Source organism: Panthera uncia, chromosome E1 (assembly GCF_023721935.1).
Source record: "Panthera uncia isolate 11264 chromosome E1, Puncia_PCG_1.0, whole genome shotgun sequence".
Lineage (NCBI taxonomy): Eukaryota > Metazoa > Chordata > Mammalia > Carnivora > Felidae > Panthera > Panthera uncia.
Genome location: NC_064814.1, coordinates 15801378 through 15821092, shown reverse-complemented (window position 1 = coordinate 15821092; position 19715 = coordinate 15801378). Strand labels below are relative to the sequence as shown.

The 19715-nt window shown below is 37.7% G+C and overlaps 2 protein-coding genes across 9 annotated transcripts in view; one reads left to right on the top strand and one right to left on the bottom strand.

The window, feature by feature from the left end:
• CDC27 (cell division cycle 27) overlaps positions 1-19715 on the top strand; it is an 803505-nt gene that overhangs the window by 26567 nt on the left and 757223 nt on the right. The gene's annotated exons all lie outside the window — the stretch shown is intronic.
• Positions 1-19715, bottom strand: part of TLK2 (tousled like kinase 2) — a 113321-nt gene that overhangs the window by 37460 nt on the left and 56146 nt on the right. For all 8 annotated transcript variants that reach the window (XM_049637592.1, XM_049637594.1, XM_049637595.1 and 5 more), the window contains 4 exons: positions 12288-12383; positions 10974-11066; positions 5449-5559; positions 4143-4279 (listed from right to left, as the gene is read on the bottom strand). In XM_049637592.1, the coding sequence (XP_049493549.1) occupies positions 4143-4279; positions 5449-5559; positions 10974-11066; positions 12288-12383 (437 nt within the window). The remainder of the gene's footprint in view (positions 1-4142; positions 4280-5448; positions 5560-10973; positions 11067-12287; positions 12384-19715) is intronic.

Genomic DNA, 19715 nt, shown 5'->3' with positions numbered 1-19715 from the left:
CCTAGGGGCTTCAGAGGAAGCATGGTCTGTCAACATCTTGGTTTTGGATTTCTGGTCTCCTGAACTATGAGAGAGTAAATTTATGTTGTTTAACACACCCGGTTTATGGTATTTTTGTTACAACAGCCCTAGGAAATGAATGATAGGCGCTCTCAACAGTAACACTGTATTCCTGACTCCAACCCACCATACATACATACTAGTAGGAGGTATTAAAAAACAAACGCACGTATTTTCAGATATCACTTTAACCAAAAATAATTTAGCAATGATCTACAGGTAGCTCCTGAATAGCCCAGGTAAGAATTTTTAAAGATTCCCACAACTGCATGTTCTGTATCTACTGTCAAACAGTATGGATACCCAAGGGAGATCTTGACACTTACAGAATCAAGAGAGTTTTTCATTATGGATCATGTAACCAAGAATCAGATGGTTCACAAGATCACTTGAAAATGGGATTCTAGGGGCACTTGGGTGGCTCAGTTGGTTGAGAATCTGACTTCTGATCTCAGCTCAAGTCACGATCTCACAATCTCACCGTTTCGTGGGTTCGAACCCCCCACCATGAGGCTCTCCACTGGTGGCAAAGAGCCTGTTTGAGATTCTCCCTCTCTGCCCCTCCCCCACCCACTCGCTCTATCTCAAAATTAATAAACTTAAAAAATTTTTTAAAGAATAAAATAAAATAAAAATGGGATTCTATAATTCCTTATACACCAGAATAAATACCTGGAGTATCATTATGATGCTATAATGTTTAATTTACTCATGCTGATAATCCACTTCTTAAATGACCACAATTTTGTTTATAAATCAAATCCCATTACTTCAATGTTGTTTCATTTCAATATAAAAAAACTTTATCTATCTATCTATCTATCTATCTAATCTCTACACCTAATGTGGGGCTCATGACCAGGAAATCAAGAGTCACATGCTCTATGGACTGAGCCAGCCAGGTGTCCCTAAACAAAATCTTTTTTTTTTTTTTAAGGTTTATTTATTTATTTTGAGAGAGATGGGGTGGGGGAGAGAGAGAGAAAGGAGAATGAGAATCCCAAGCAGGCTCTGCGCTAACGGCCTGGAGTCCCATACAGGGTTCTATCTCACAAATCATGGGATCGTGACCTTAGACAAAATCAAGAGTCGGATGCTTCACTGACTGAGCCACCCAGGCGCCCCTAAACAAAATCTTAGTAAAAGAATTTTTTCCCTCTTTGAGGAAAACATCCTAGGAACTTAACTGGAAAGCAAAGCCTTTTGAGAAATGCACCAACCACGCTGCATCCAGACTTTCCAGCCTGCTCTTCTAATCTATAGCTGCTGGACTTGAGTAGCAGCCTCCAGCTGTGTTTCTGACCTCCAGCCCAGCCACCCTTGCTCTCTCTGCAGACCTGCCAACTCCCACAACCCAAATCCTTCATCTATCCTGTTGATACTGTTTCTCCTGCCTAATGGGGATTTTGTGAAGTTCAGTGGTTTTTGTAAACTGACAAGAGTCTTAGTTTGTCTGAAGTCAAGGGGAGATTCTTCTCAGCAACAAGGACCTCCCTTCTGTCCTAAATGGGTTTTCCTCCAATTCCAATCCAAACTTTTACACATCATGCTCTTCCTACAGTTTATCTGTGTCACTAAATGCATAAATGTTTGAGAGAATTTACCACTCCCCCGAGATTCTCTAATTATCTAATATATTCTATATCCTTCAAGTGATCTGTTCGAGCTCTGCATTTCAGAAATCTTGACCTAAGGACAAGCATATACTTAGGCTCAATATTTAACGGTGAAATTTAGATCACTTCAATAAAAAACATTAAAACCATGCCCCCCCATCAAAAACAAATTTTTTATTGCCTTGCCATTGACTGAGATTTTAAGATTTATTCAAATAAGAAAGAGTATATTGAATAACAATAGTATGTAACAGAACTAGTTTCTCAAAACTATAAAATAAACTACTTCTTCAACAGGTTCAAACATACTTTGGAAAGGAAAAATTGCTAACCTGGACAAAAGATAATATAAATTTGATATGATTTTCTTATTAGCTGGTAAATCTTCGGTGTTAGGGAATAAAGATCACTTGAAAAGAGCAGAAGAACACAGTGAAAACAAAAGAATTGCACTGGAGGTCCTGTTGAGACTGTACTTGATTATCTGATTAAATTTTTAAATGTTTTGAGGATGGTCTCTTCTCGTAAAACCTAGCACTGCTACCTGGTGTTCAGCCACGTCACCCACAAATTATGTTGTCATGGAGTTTCTCATATACAGAAAATAATCATTTATAAGGATATCAAACATAGCCTTTACAACTGAAGAATTTCAACTGCTGCATTAAAACTGAAAGGGAATTAATTTATTAAAGCAAAACTTTAGAAAATAAAATACCTGTAATTAGTAGACACTGGCCAGACAGCTTCCCAAAAGAGATGGAGATATTTTATATGACATAAAAGCATGAAAAAATGCTATCCACCTAGGAGGAACAATCCTAGTTAGGGATCTCATTTAGATAGTCCCAATTTCTCTGATGGCTCTACAGCTAAGTCATCATTTTGTACTCTGTGTAAGATTTCCAGAACCTTCTGGGACTCGGGGGCTGCTTACAGAGTAAAAAGATAAAATATCGCTGTCAGCAAAAACTATGAACATTTTTCTTAAAAGTAATTACATTTTACATCTCTATACAAACACACTATCTTCAGTCAAAGTCTTCAGATATTTTAAAGACAGCCATCTAAGAAGTAACCATTGTCAAAGACTTGTAGGGTCACTATCACATCTGGGACTCAGTCTGAGCATGAGGTGGCTATGGCCAGTACTGGGGATGTAAGTTGTATCTTCAGATCGCACTCTAATGAAACTGGATGGGGTGTCACTTGCAGGACAATGTGCACGTCCTGGTCAGGGTGCTAAGGAATGGGTGGGTACCATGACTCCATGTCGTAGCCACTTATAGTGCCCTGGTGCGTTCCTGCTATCACCAGTCACCCATGCTTAGTGCTCGGAGTGGATGTCATTCTGAGCCTCTGGCACCTGACTTAACTCAAAAGGCTTTGTTTTCCTTCATGGGTATTGTATCTTTGACTCAACAGCTAGCCTCTTATCACACCAAATTACACATACTCGAGGTACATGTGTGAGGCAAAAACATATCTAAGCCAAGGGGAGGGTAATGTATCACATATAAAGCAGTGACTACTAATGTGCAATCCAGGTTAGTATTATACTTTATTTCAGGCATATATTTGTTGTTTCTTATGTTTCCTTACTATTAAAGGAGTCCCACACTCTCCAATTACTGCGCAGGAAGTTATTTCAGCTAGGAAAAAAGGTAGGAAAAGCAGTCTATAGAATCCTCTAATTCATAGTGAGCTACAGATCTCAAGTTTGAGAGCCCATGATTAAAAACACAATGCCGTTCTCCCCAGTCTCAGATGGAAATAATCTAATAAAAATAAGTAAGATATACCCAAATACACGACAATCTAAAGATCTGCTTAAGTCCAGAGCCAATATTAGCTATTTACACAGTTGGAATTTTAGGATTTTAAATGGTAATTCCCTCCTTGGAGTAAATACTTGAATGTTGAGTGCTTAGGATTCCAAGTCACTGACAGACACTGGGGTTGGCCACCAGCCTGACCACTGGTTCAGCCCCTGCCTTTGAGGTAGCCGCTCTCTCTAAGGTCTAGACACGGTCTCCTTAAAGGGCCTCAGGGACAGATCCTAAAGGTTTGCCTAGGGTTTTTATTGTTTTATACCTAACTCAGGATGTTCTTCCTCAGGTCCTTACCTATGTCATTTTTCTATGGAGCCAGAACAAATACGTTCATGGACTCGTCGTGAAAATCCATTACATAATTTAAAAGATAACAAGTCCTAGGATTTTTCTTCCTTAGCTTCAGCAATTCTTATTCTTTGTTAAGCTTTAATGTAGAACTCCTTTATTTTTTTCTCTAATAACTTGTGTCATTTTTCCCAGGACTTCACCTCATTCCCTACCTTTCATTACACATGTGGGGACTAAAGCTGAATGAAAAGAGGACTTCTACTACTAGGATTTTTAATGACTACAATTACAGCAAACTTAAAGCAACTTTTCAATTTCAATGTGATCATCGCACTTCACTTACTTGATAAGGTTCTGGAAAGCATAACCATCTGTCCATTGCTCAGTAAAAGAGGCCCCGTGTCGAACAGTGGTAAAATGGCCCAATCTCAAGCGGTCTTGCATGCTTTTATCTCTACATGCCATCTTCTCTTGTTTTGACTTAGGAGAAAGGACAAATAGAAAATAATTTTATTCTCCTATGAGAATTCAGATATAGCATGATGTTTACTTTCTGTACTGTACTGATCAACATTTAGTACAACTGGCTGATTCTACATGGACTCTGGGAAGTACCTTAAAACTTTAAATTCTCTGCATTAACATATACCGTCTTATTTCAAAAATAAAAATGGAAAAAAGCAGTTTCTTTTCTATAAAATCAATGAATTAAAAGCTGAAACAAAGTTCTCCTATCTCTGACATTAATAAAATGACCTACCATCAGCGTTCCCTGTCTTTTTAACAGCATTCCAAAGATTTCAGCAAAAGTAACCACCAGTCTCTCAAACTTCTAGCTTATAATAATTTCATTAGCAAGTACTGCTATCTTTCAATATAAGATAAGTGTGTGTTGGGGACATATTAAAAAACTTTCAAGAAACAGTTACTAACAACTATTAACGTCAAGTCACAACTAATCAGTTACTATAATAAAGGAAACATCGGCCATACATAAGTATAGGTTGACTTAATTTTTTAAAGCACAAAGCACTTAATTATCACATTTTTATATACATAAGTTACTTCAAATACCATCTCTAAAATGGAAATGTAAGTACTGCTACATGTTTGTAAGAGTTCTAGGGTATGTACTTCAAAGGTCAGGATGAGTGTTAAGAACCAAGGAGCGCCACACCGCAAACAAACCAGGACAAGCTGTCCCTGTCTGATCAACATCACACTCAGAGCAAAGCACAACCAGAAACGATGTCCCATATTATCACTCTGGATGTCTGGTGCTGTGTCCATGGAAGAAAGAATTCTAACTGTCAAATTATAAGGAGTCTTTTCCTAAAGGGGTGCCTGGGTGGCTCAGTCAGTTAAGCATCCGACTCCCGGTCTCAACTCAGGTCATCACCTCACGACTTGTGGGTTTAAGCCCTGCATCTGGCTCCGCGCTGACAGCCTGGGATTCTCTCTCTCCGCCCCTCCCCTGCTCATGCTCTCTCTCCAAAAATAAACAAACGAACAAACAGACATTAAAAAAAAAAGTCTTTCCCTAAAAAGCCCAACTTTAAAATACTTCCATCTCAGGTAAGGAATAAGGAGGCACAAAATAATACCCTGAGGATCTTGGGAGCAGGGGTCAGGCCACCGTTATCACTCACCTTTTCTATAAGGAGTTTCTTGCTCATTGTCACACACCGATTTAATCGTTCTTTATACTTCTCTAGCATCTTTTGCTGTTCGTCAATCTGCCGCCTCAAATCACAGTTGGCCTTCAATGGAAAATATTTTTTATATTAGCTCCAAGGAAGATAGATGAATACAAAAGCAGTTTCTAGGGAGTCCAAACAGTATTTCTATTGTTAATTAAAAGCAAAATTAAAGTCCAAAGAGCTAAGATTAATTATGTTTAAAATTTTTTATAATATTTCCTTCCTTTTTTTCTCTTAATAAACTTATCTTTTTAGTAAAGATGAATTCTGTTACAAGTGGGCATGTTTTTCTACTGATCGTATTTCACTCCTCTCAAAAAGCAGTTATAGGTAAATCTAGTACATCACATATACCTAAACTGTCACAAAATAAAAAACCTACAATTAGGGAGATGTTTAAAATACATACAAAAGTTGATGAAGCACTTTACAGCACTCACAGAATACTTTCAAAGGGTAATTAAACACAAAAAAAACTGCAGAATTTTTTTTTAAACCACATAACGTTCTCAGGATCGATTGTTCTTTGTTTTTCTATTCTTGTTTCCAAAGAAAAAGAGACATGAATTTACATAAGTGTTTCTTTCCAGAGAAGCCAGGCACACCCATGCCCGCATAAGACAGAACTAACAAACGGGATGAATATAAGGTCCCGGTTCTCAAGAATGCCAGAATGTAAATACATAGTTAATTTAGCTGTGGTCAGAAGGATGGGCTAAATACTTTGAAAATTCAAACCTCCTACAATAACAGAGAAGGGAAGAACCACTAACCCAAGGTCAATTTTGCCCTGCGATTCTTAAATTTATTCTTGTATTAACAAAAGATCTCTACTCTTTCAACAAATAAACGCTACTTTATAATAATGTGCTTGAGTTGTGAAAAAAAATCTGGTATTTCCCAATCAAATGATATAAGTGTTTCTGAAACAGTAAAAAGCACAAATGGAAGATGTTACAGCACACGCAATTTTAGAGACTTTTCAGCTTCATATTTAAAGTGACCAGTGTACAACAGCTTCCATCTCCAAATTTCTACTCTTCTCATAAGTTTAATTTCTACCTGTTTTTTGTACAGAGTTCTATGTACCACTCTATCAAAGGCAAAGTGCAAGTACATTTGGGGAAATGTAACTAATTCATAATAAAGAATCCATGGTGCGCCTGGCTGGTTCAGTCAGTAGAGACTGCGACTCCTGATCTCAGGGTTGTGAACTAAAGCCCCACGTTGGGTGTAGAGATTACTTAAAAATAAACTCTTGGAGGGAAAAAAAAAAAAAAAAAGGAATCTTTAAGACAAAGACTATGTAATGTTTATATGAAATTCAATCTTTTTTTGGAAGGTAAACACTCCCTTAAAATCTATAATCAAATGTATGGAACCAATCAATCTCTGGCAGCTTATTTAAAATCTTAAGAACTCGACAGGCGCCTCACTGGCTCAGTCACTAGAACATGTGACAACTCTTGATCTCAGGGCCAAGAGTTCAAGTCCCACACTGGGTGGAGAGCTTTCTTTAAAAATAAATAACTAAGTAAATAATTTTAAGAACTCTAAATTTTTGTGGTTTTCTAGCATTAACAATTTGTGTTCAGGTTTACAACAGCACCTGCCTATCAGTTCCTGATGTCGCCTTATCCAACATATCACTAAAATGGAAAAACCCAATGAACCACCCATGCCTGCCTAAAAGGAGACATGAGGAGTGCTCATTGCCCATCCTGCCCAATCCAAACACAAAATTTAATCAATTTGAGAAAAATGGCAGCTGCCATCAGTGTCTTCCTTTTTGATGTATCCATTCCTTTGGTATTGTTCTACAGCCAAAGAAAAGACTACAACCTTTAGAAAACAAGGTAGTAGAAGGTGGGCAATGGTGAGTAAAGGGAGCATACTACTTTCTAGAAAACAAAAGCATTTTTTTTTTTTTAACTCAAAAACAGTGCTAAGTCAGGATTCAAGTTTTTCATATACTCCTCAATCTTTTCTGAAAGAGTTGGGTGATGAAGAAAGATGAACCCATGCTCCTTTTTCAATCCAGCAGAGATTCTCAGGACAAAAGCCTACCGGTACTAGAACTGGGCCAGGAGCTTTTTAAACCCACAATCTAGCTAATTAAAACCCTGGCAATACAACCAGCACCCACATGAACAAAAAGAGGAGTTAAGAGCAACCCCAAGCAAGCACATATGCTAACAATAAAAGATGGAAGATAGGTACTGACTCTAAATATGCCTCTCCAAATCAAAAGATGGAGAAAAGGAAACAACCAAAAATCAGACCTAAGGAAAACTACTTCTGAATAAGGAAAAAGAACATCAGCTTGAGAATGATGAAAATGATATCCCTAAAGAATGAAAAGAACATTTTAGAATACTGCTTGTCATAGTCCATAAAACACAAAAAGACATGATGTCTATGAAATCAGAGCAAAAAACCAACAAGAATGTACAGGATGGAATAAGAAAGTGAGTTAGATAAGGGAAAAAAGTAAGTTCAAATGTAGATAACAGAATCAAAATTACATAAGATACAGTAAACAGCAGAAAATATATGGAACACAAATTAACATTTTAGTAAGATTCAGAAAAGAAGGTTGATCATATTAAATAAGACTCCAAGTGATAGAAATAAAGGGAAGAAATCAGGGATCCAGCCTAGAAACCAAGGAAGAGGCCAACACAAGACAGAAAGAGGCAAAAATTAAGCATAACCACACATTTCCAGAATAAGAATTTAGAGACCCATGTATACAGAAGTACCCTGGCAAAATTTTTTGAAATCTAAGAATAAGGGGGGAGAGTACCTATACTCATCACAAAAAACAGATTACAGTGCAGTGTTTGTTCCTTTGGTCATGGTCTTCTCAGAAAAATTGAATGCTACAAAAAATTGCAAAGGTTCACACGTGTATGCGTGCTACAAGAAGGTAAGAGGTGAAGGCTAATAGGTTGTAACACAAAAATACCTTTTATATGGAGAGGCAAGAGAAAGAGTTCTCAGATCTACAAGGAAACAAAAAAACTTAACACTAATACATCCTTCTTGAAAAGTAATTACTTAAAATGTATTTCAGTTGGGGCGCCTGGGAGATTCAGGTGGTTAAGTTCTTGATTTCAGCTCAAGTCGCGATCTCACAGTCATGAGATCAAATCCGGTGTTGGGCTCTGCACTGGGCATGGAGCCTGCTTAAGATTCTCTCTCTCCCAAGGGGCGCCTGGGTGGCTCAGTCAGTTAAATGTCCGACTTCAGCTCAGGTCATGATCTTGCAGTTCATGAGTTCTAACCCCACGTTGGGCTCTCCGCTGATAGGTTGGGGCCCGCTTCACTTCAGATTCCGTGTCTCTGTCTCTCTCTGCCCCTCTCCTGCTCTCTCTCTATCTCTCAAATCAATAAACATGTAAAAAAAAAAAGATTCTCTCTCTCCCTTGCCCTCTGCCCCTCCCCAAATCACATGTACTTTCTCTCTAAAAATTAAAAAACAATAAAAAAATAAAAAATTGTTTAAAAAATAAAACAAAAATTAAAAAATATACTACCAATGAGTTTAACAAACACGTGTAACTAATTATTGTAAATTAGGTCATAAAACTGCTTTTCATATAAGAATTATTCTTATATATGATATTAAAAGTAATAATTTAATAAGAATAGCCTAAAAACATCAGATTTTACTCATTACGACCAGGTTTATGGTTTAGATATGTGCTAAATTCCAGGTTTTATACAGGAGGGAGTCAAATAAACTAATACTATATTTTGATAATTACAGAAATATAGGTAAACATTTTTGGAGGGAGAAAATTACAAATACAGTGGCTCTTATTTTTTTATTATTAAACATTATTATTATTGTTAATAAACAAAACCCTTCCTTCAGACAGTCTTACCCAGTAAAAAAGACTGCAAGATCCACACCCAGCTGTGTCATGGGAGCCCTGGAGGTTCCTCCACAGAACCTTCAAGGACCCATAGAGCCAGGTGGAAAACTACTGCATTAGTACAAATAAGAATCAAACCTATACCTTCTAAATCACTGGAGAAGATAAAAATGTTAGTCAATTTTATTTATATATCAGTAATAGTTATTTATATATGTATATACATATATATACACACACATACACTACAAATGGCTCAAAAAAATTACTGAAGGAAATGTGCCAAATGTTTTACCTAGTTAATGGAATTATGGGTATCCTATCTTTCAGTATTCTCTAAATTTATTGTAAAAAGCATATATTGCTTTTATTTAAAACAAAAAGTTTTTTTAAGAATGTGTCAGCCAATATGATAAATTGCATATTAAAAAATCTATCCTTAAAGACATCATGGGATAGGGGCACCTGGATGGCTCAGTCAGTTAAGCGGCCGACTCGGCTCAGGTCATGATCTCATGGTTTATAAATTCAAACCCCCTGCTGTCAGCCCAGAGTCTGCTTCAGATCCTCTGACCACCCCCACCCTCTCTGCTCCTCCCCTGCTTGTGCTCTCCCTCTCAAAAACAGAAAAACATTAAAATATATATATATATCATGGTATATTTTCTAGAAGTATCTTTTCAATTCCAGATTATTTCTGAAGTTTGTCTTATAAGCACAAAAAAACTTTAGACAAATACTTATAAAAGATACAAAATGTAAAACCAGGGCTGAAAAGTACTTGTGAGATAGTTTTAAAAATTGAAGAATATTGGGGTGCCTGGGTGGCTCAGTTGGCTGACTGTCTGACTCTTGATTTCGGCTCAGGTCCTGGTCCCAGGGCTGTGGGGTCGAGCCCTGCATCAGGGTCCTCACTGAGCGTGGAGCCTAAGATTCTCTCTCTCACTCTACCTCTCCCTCTCTCTCTCACTCTGCTCCTTCCCCTACTCTCTCTCTCTCTAAAATAATAAAATATTTTAAAAAGTTCAAGAATACTTTAAAAACTTCTCTGGAATAGGAAAACAGTATTTTATATCATTTCCCACAGTTCTAGATGAAACAGAATACTCCACCTATCTCTCTAGTATATATTTAAATATTAAAATTCAGGGCGCCTGGGTGGCTCAGTCGGTTAAGTGGCCAACTTCGGCTCAGGTCATGATCTCACAGTCCATGAGTTCGAGCCCCACGTCGGGCTCTGTGCTGACAGCTCAGAGCCTGGAGCCTGCTTCAGATTCTGTGTCTCCCTCTCTCTCTGACCCTCCCTCGTTCATGCTCTGTCTCTCTCTGTCTCAAAAATAAACATACATTTAAAAAAAATTTAAATATTAAAATTCTACAGCATAAGATATCCAATTTAAAGACAGTGCTTAGAATATAGGTTTGATCCTAGTTCCTACTCAGATTACCTCAGATTAAAGGAAAATATCCAAATGTTTAGTATTTAACTTTGTTATTTAGAAATAATGATCTCTACGATATGTACATAATCCAAATATATATAACATCAATCAGTGCTTCCTATAAAATCTCTTACCATATTTTAATACTTACTCTTAACAAATCATCTATTCTTCCCTCCTTCTTTTCTAAGTCAGAATTCTTACTGTTTTCTAGTGCAGATATTTTTTCTATGGTGAGGTCAGACTATACAAAGAGAAAACAAATTTAGGATTAGTCTCAAAATATTACATGTTATCATACTTTTCTCATTACCTTTCTGGGGGGAAACAAAAAACCAAAACACCTGCTAACACAAAGAGTCTGGAATCACATAGCTAAAGAAATTAAATATGCTTTCCTTAGCCCATTCTTTAGGCCTTGTATTTTATTACACGTGCACTTCAAATACATGTTACCTCTGGTATCAAATATATGAATCCTCAAACTATTGTGCATTGAATAATGCAGAAACATACTACTCTAGAAATGAAACTAACTTTGAATAGAAAAGGACTTCAGAGGAGACAGGGCCCAAATGTCTAAAGAACACACATGCCACCTAGTGGAAATACAGAACATCAGAAGGGGAGAGAATGAAGTTACCTGAATCTAAAGTCTGTCCAACTGGCCAAAAGCTGGTAATTCAGATAAAATAAAAATCTATTCCGAAAGCTCTTGAGATTTAAGAAATTCTCCTAGATTGCCAAGCATCTTGTCTTAAAGGCAACACAATGCCAAGACGCTTCAAAGAAAATGCAGTATACGATTTGGCTATATCAAAACTACAGAGTGGAGGATGCATCCGCTATCCTTTTCACATACTAACTTTGATTATTCCCAACATTCCCTGAATTTAAAAGTTTCTTAAAAACTCTTTAAGGAGGAAATTGTGTTGGTGTGCCACATGTTTAAGAATTTTAGCTTTATTCTTGCCAAATAAACAAGAATAAGGAATAAATCAACTACTTTCATAGAGTAGGGAATGAAAAATCACTGAGGTGTACTGTAAGCACTGTCCTAATACGCATTTTGTATACACTGAGATAACTAGAATCAACCGTATTTTACAGATGATTTCTATTAAAAAAAAAACTGAGGCCCAAAAAAATAACAGTGCAAGTTGCAGAGTGAGGATCTGAACCCCAGCCTAGCTCTCCAAAACGAGTGCTCTTTCCCCAACACCATGCTACGGTGTAGGCATTTCTACTGCAACACACGAGAATGGTAAAGAGACACCTCAAAAAGTTAAAGCACCTTCCAAAAGACTTTAAATACTCAAAATGCAAGTTCTGAGTATAATACACACAAATAACGAGGTAATGTTGGAGAAATAAAGGGAAGACAGAGAGGACTCCAAGATATCATATGTGGTTAGCATTTATTCCTAAGCACATCTTTTCCTCTGCATATTGATCACCAACCTACCTGGGTCTGTCTGTGCTGGATGGAGATCTGTTTCTGGGAGCTGCTGGAATGCTCTGTGTTGCCAGATCCCGTAGAAGAGGGACTGTTTTGCTGAGCCTGTAAAAAAGGTATATCAACTAATCACTAGAAAGTTTTGCATCTTTCTCCACACACATTTTTAGTTTTGTTTTTGTTTTTTTAGTAATCTCAACTCCCAAAGTGGGACTTGAATTCACAACCCGAGATCAAGAGTTGCATGCTCCACTGACTCAGCCAGCCAGGTCCCCCCGCACCCTCCCCACAAACGTTTGTAGGCATGCAAACAATTATATAAAACACACTCCTTCTGATGAAAGTCAGAAGTCAGGGTCATGTAGCCCAAGATGAAAGTAAAACAATTTAAATGAGAAGCAAGGGCGGGGGGGCGAGCACTTGGGTGGCTCAGTTGATGAAGCGTCCAACTCTTGGTTTCGGCTCAGGTCATGATCTCATGGTTCATGAGTTCGAGCCCTGTGTCAGCCTCTGCACTGACAGTGTGGAGCCTGCTTGGGATTTTCTCTCTCTCCCTCTCTCTCTACCCCTCCCCTGCTCTCTCTCTCAAAATAAATAAACTTAAATAAATAAACAAACAAACAAACAAACAAATAAATAAAAATGAGAAGCAAGGGCTATAACATGGTGGCTTGGATCATGTCCCTGTAAATAGTGTGAAGTACTCAAATGTGCCCAAATGAATTTTTAAATCTGCAAGTCACAGAACATTGAAAGCTATTCCTGTAATAATATATCCTTTTTACTTGTACGTCATGGCAATATGCTTCTGTTGGAAAAGGCTGGCAAAGCATCCACCACACAGGGGATGCTTGTGACTCTAGGCAGAAAGAACTGTGAACTACTATTCAGAATACTCTCCTAAATCCATAAACCTTACCCATGAACATTCAGCAGTCCAAAAATCCAGGCTGATTTCCAATAATGTCGCTTGCTGATGTGACTTTAATACATAGTCACATAGTCACACTGGGCATTCTAAGGCATTTAAAATTTATAGGGTTTAGGTCTTAATGTAATTCATCTATTCAGGAGTATACAATCCTTATACTCCCAAAAGTCCTTTTAAAAAACAAGATTGAACCTAACATAATACAACCCTTCACAGACATAATTAGAAAATATTGGCTATTCTGAGGATTATGGGCTAATCCCATAATCTTATCTGAGATCTACTGCTACCATCTTATCAGAGAAGATGTAGTGTTTCCACATATGTGAATTTTGATACTTTCTATACACTCCTTAAACTAGTTTTCTCATCCATTAACATATAAACAATACTATAACCACCACCTACTGAGAATTACTGTCAGCTAACTGCTTCAATGTCATGGTCACATGCAATCTTTACAAAACCCTGTAAGATAGTCATTATTACCTCCATTTATAGATAAAGGAAATGCAAATCAGAGATTCTAAGCACCTATGCACGGTCACAGAGCTAGTAAGTGAGAGACCATGAATTAAGGAGTACTTTCATCTACAATAACCATTCTCAATGGCCACAGCAGACTGACTCCCTCTCAGTAACAGTTACTGTCTCACCAGGCCACAAGCAAGCTAATAAGCACTTCATACACATAATTATCTTGGAGGCTCACGACAGCCTTGTAAAACAAGGCAGGCAGTATTATATTCTGCACGTGGATTTCTTCATTCAACAACTACTCACTCCCTATGTCTAACCACTGTGTTAGATGTTAGGAACACAATGACCAAGTCAAACAGAAATAAAACCCACAGACCCAGTCATTATTCTGCCTTAACAGAGCTTAGAATCCCAGTGAAGATTTATTAAGCACTCAATAAATATTTGTTGAAAGAAACTGCTAAATAAACAATCACACAGTAAACACAAAATTCCAACTGGGATAAGTGCTGTAAAGAGTATTCAACGGGGGGGGGGGGGGGGGGGAGAAGAGTATCCAACAGGGCACATAATCTAATCTAGAGTCAGGGATGACTGCCTCAGGAAAGCAGCATCAGAGTTAAGATGTGAAGGAAATAAGCAGTCAAGGAGGAGATGGTCAGGTCATTCCCAGGAGAGAATGTGTACATAAACACAAGGGGAAGAGAGAAGACTGATGGGGGGATCAAAGAAGTCAAAAATGAGAAACCAGTCTCAAAAAGGCTGAACACCGTGCAAAGCCCGAAATGACAGAGCTGGGATCAGAGCCACATTCAGGGAAGTCCAAATAACGGAAAATGTTCTTTACTCTCTACGATGCAGCAAATTTTTTTTTTTTACTTGCTAATTAATAAGGGTCATTGATATGAACCTCAAGTATTATACTGAACTATATGAGCATTATCTCCTTCAGTTATTAGATTTCTCTTATAATCCTCTCCTTTTGAAGTGTGTTTCTAAACAAATATGACTTTCAAACTATATAATAAGAGCCAGTAAGAATCACATGACTGACTAAAAGGCTCTTCTATAACTTTCAGGTTTTGGTATACAAGCTTTGCTAAAATGCCTTTTTATATGTGCTCATTTCTGATTCTGAGTTTTCTTTCAGCAAACAGGGTGCTAGAATGTAACTCAGTGGGATGTGCCAAATTAAAGCTCTCTGTAAAGATATATGTAAAATAGTTCAATGATAAGAAGTAAAAATGCAAAAAGTTAGCTGAGCAAGTGGGACATAGGTTAGGAAGTAGCAAATCCTCATAAAAAGGGAAACAATACTTTCCAAAGGCAAAAGAACTACAGAAATAGAAGGACCTATTATTGTGATAAATGAGTCCATGGTAGAAAAAAAAATGCCTTCATTCTGATCATTCATTCAATATTAACTGTGTTTCTCTGTGCCTGGTCCTGGTTAAACTCTAGAAATGCAAAACTGGAAAGCAAAGAGAGCTTAGTCTCCCAAATGAGAACAGAAGTCGCTGGCTCTTCTAAGCCGGCCACAGTAGTTGTTTAGTCCAACCCCAACCTTGCAAAACACCTCCCCAGATGTCCATATTCTTTGTTCCTATTATAAAAGTAATACTGGCTTCTAATTCATGATGACAAGATGGATCTTCCAAAGTCCTACTGATATGCAGAAACACTTTTAAAATGAAATCACAAGAGCACTAAGAAACAAGAGAGAGTCAAGGATCAGAAATGCTTTAAAACATTAAATTTTAAGAACCATTCAAAAACAGTTGGGTTCAGGTAGAGAAAGTGAAATACATTCATAGCTTAAAACATCACCAGTGAAACAGACTGGGTCTTTTCTAATTAAAGAAAAATTTTTTTAATGTTTATTTATTTTTGAGAGAGAGAAGAGAGAGCAGGGGAGGGGCAGAGAGAGAGATGGAGACACGGAATCTGAAGCAGGCTCCAGGCTCTGAGCTGTCAGCTTAACCAACTGAGCCACCCAGGTGCCCTTAGACTGGGTCTTTTCAAGGGAGCTCCTGAAAAGCTCCACTTGAGATTTACATTCACAAAAACGAGGAGTAAACCATGTGACAATTACCATGCATTTAAAACCGGTAAGGTCCAGTAAGGACCCTCTGGATCCCTCCCCTTGCATACTGAAGGGCCTGGATACTACCATTCTGACCCCAGGACAAAGCACAAGAACAGATCTCTTAAATAAGGCTTAAAAAAAAAAAAAAAAAAAAAAAAAGTAAAGATTTAAAAATGAAAACTAAGTGGGTCCAGGGGAGGGCTCCTGGTGTGAACACTGTGGCTTGAGGGAAAAAGCAAAGAAAGTACAGTACCCCTGCCCTCCACAACTGATATAATGGAGAAAGAAATGGAAGGTACTGCAAAGAGTAAAACAGTTCACCCATCAAAACAAAGCCCTCCTGATTTAGACACTGGTAGAGGGGCTGGCGTTCCTGCCCAGAGCTTACCAAACATTCACACAGTCAGCCCTCCCACCATCTGGGAAGCAGAACTATGCCACTTGCAAAGGAAAATCCATGCCAATAACCAATATTAACCACCTTACTACTTCATCCAACTAAAGCTAAATACACATTTTCAAGAAAGCCAACAGCACAAAAGGAAGATCCAATGTGAAAAGACAAAGATCCAAGAGAAAACAGATAACTCCATAAAAACAACTTCAAAAATAAATTATGTCCCCAAAGGATACATCTATAAAAATGAAAAAGCAAACAACATGAAAATAAACTTAAAATTATCAAAAATTTGAAAACTGAATAGATTAGCTAAATAACAAAATGAACATAGTTGAATATAGAATCAGTCATCTGGAAGACAATGCCAAGAAAATCTCTCAGAAGTGAGGCACCTGGGTGGCTCAGTTGGTTAAAAGTCAGACTCTTGATCTCAACTCACGTCTTGATCTCAGGGTTGTGAATTCAAACCCTATGTTGGGCTCCATGTTGGGTGTAAAACCTACTTTAAAAAGCGGGGGGGGGGGGGGGGGGGGTGCCTGGATGGCACAGTTGAGTACCTGATTCTTGATTTTGGCTTAGGTCAAGATCTCACAGTTCGTGGGACTGAGCCCTGCCCTAACGGTGTGGAGCCTGCTTGGGGTTCTCATTCTCTCTCTCTCCCCCTCCCTCCCTCCCTCTCTCTCTCTGCCCTTCCCCTACTCACTCTTTCTCTTTCTCAAAATAAAAATAAACATTAAAAAAAAAAAAAAGAAAAAGAAAATCTCCCAGAAGATAAAAAAAAAAAAGTCAAATAAAGGAAAGAAAAGTTCAGAAATGTGAACAACACAGAGGCTCCAAAACGATCTAATAGGCTCTCCTGAAGAAAAAAATAAAGAGAAAGAAATAATCAAGGAAGAGTAAAATAAAAACTTCTCTGAGATAAAAAGGCACATTTTAAGAGTGAAAAAGCCTACTATATGACAAGTAGTATTAATGGAGAAAAACACAGTAGACAGACTTCAAGAACAAAAAGATACCATATACATCTCAATAGATCTAGATAAAGCATCCAGCACTTTCATGACACAGATATTTAACAGACTCAGAAATAGAAGGATACTTTTTCTTTTTTTTTTTTAAGTTTTTATTTATTTCTTTTGAGAGAGAAAGAGCAACTGGGAAAGGGGCAGAAAGAGAAAGGTAGACAGAATCCCAAGCAGGCTCTGCACTGCCAGCGCAGAGGCTGATGTAGGGCTTGAACCCATGAACCACGAGATCACGACCTGAGCCTAGGTCGAACACTAAACTGACTGAGCCACCCAGGCGCCCCAGAAGGTCACTTTTTCAACCCCCAAAAAGGCATCTCTGAAAAACATATAGCTAACCTAATACTGTCAAAGATCACATGCTTTCCCCCGTAAGATCAGGAATAAGACAGGATGTCCACTTGAACCACTTTAAGTTAAAACTGCCAACATTGAAAGAAAATAAAGAGACCTATATAAATGGAAAGTTATCTCATGTTAATGGAATAAAGACTTAGTATTTTTAAAAAGGCAATACTCCACAAATTGATCAAAAGATTCAGCACAACTGCCATAAATCCCAGGTGGTTTGTTTGCAGAAACTGAAAAGCTGATTCTAAAATTCTTATGGAAATGCATGGGATCCCACAGCCAAAACAATCCTGAAAAAGAACAAAGTTGAAGGAACCACACTGCCTGGTTTCAAAACTTAATTACTACAAAGCTATGGTCACTAAGACTGTAGTACTGACATAAGCATAGGCATATAGATCAATGGAGTAGAATTTGAGTCCAGAAATAAACGCTTTACATTTATGGTCAACTGACTTTTGACAAGGTGCCAAGACAAGACAATTCAATGGAGAAACAATAGTCTTTCCACACAAATGGTGTGTGTGTGGGGGGGGGGGGGGGGGGGGGGGGGGGGGTGACGGGATACCCATATGAAAAAAAAAAAAGTTGGCCCCCCCCCCCTTTCTGACACCACACACAAAGAATAACACAAAATGGATCACGGACCTAAATATAAGAGCCAAAAGGACACTGAGAAGAAAATACAGAAGTAGAGTTTCATGACCTTATGTCAGGTTAAGTATTCTTAGCTAAAACACTAAAAGCATAAGCAACGAAAGAAAAAAATAAACTGGACTTTTTCTAAATTAAAACCTTTTGTGCTTCAAACACTTTCAAGAAAGTAAAACAACAACCCACAAGAGAAAATACATGCAAATCATATAGTTGACATGGGTCCCTTTCAACTCAACAACAACAAAAATAGCTCAATTTACAAATGGACAAAGGATTTATATGACATTTCTTCAAAGAACATATACAAATGGCCATAAGAAAATTTTAAAAGTGCTCAGTATCATTAGTATTCAGGAAACGCAAATCAAAACTACAATGAGATATTACTTCACATCCACTAGGATGGCTATAATCAAAACAACAGATAATGACAAGTGTTGACAAGGATGTGTGGAGGACCCTCATGTATTACTGCTGGGTTTGTAAAATGGTACATTTGCTTTGGAAAGCAGTTTGGCAATTCTGAAGAAATAGTTACCATAAGACCCAACGATTCCACTCTTTAGCACATACCTAAAATGACAACATACGCCTATACAAACTTGGACATGAATGTTCACAGCAGTATCATTCATAATAACCAAAAAGTGGAAACAACCAAAATGTTCATTAAATGATGAAAGGATAAAAAAGGCTGTGAGCAGCTGAGCACCAGGAGGAATGATTAGATTTACAGATACACATCCTCAAAAATCCATGAGACCATAAGGATAACCAAAGAAGAGAAAGTTAGGGGCGCCTGGGTGTCTCAGTTGGCTAAGTGTCTGACTTTGGCTCAGGTCATGGTCTCGTGGTTCATGAGTCCAAGCCCCGCATTGGGCTCTGTGCTGACAGCTCAGAGCCTGGAGCCTGCTTCACATTCTGTGTCTCCCTCTCTCTGCCCCTCCCCCCTTTGTGTGTGCACACAGACACACACACACACACGCACACACATGCGCTCTCAAAAATAAACATTAAAAAAAGTTACATTAAAAAAAAGAAAGTTATTTGTCAGCATTTCATACAGCTATTCCTCCTTCCTTTAAAAATTAAAATTTTATTTAAAAAATTAAAATTGGTAATTAAAAGGTAAGAACTAAGCATTTAACCTGCTTTTCTGAAGAACTGTAAGTCAATGTAGCCAAAGAGGCCCAGATGCTGACAGGAAAGTTCTATTTTACATAAGAATAGACATCAATAAAAGGTAAGTGTGATAATGTTAATCACGCTATCTAGGAAAATATCAATATTTCTTAGAAAATACCTGTTAAGTCATTCAGAGATAGGCGTTCAGAATTTCTGAAATGTACTTTAAAATACTTCAGCATAAAACAATATGAAAGTACATTTTTAAAAATCCAAGCTTTTAAGAATATCCTGTGTAATGTTAAAAGATGCAGCCTTCAAGAAAATAATAAACCTGACGTTAAAAAAAAAAAATCCAGAAGACCCTGACAACTAGAATTGT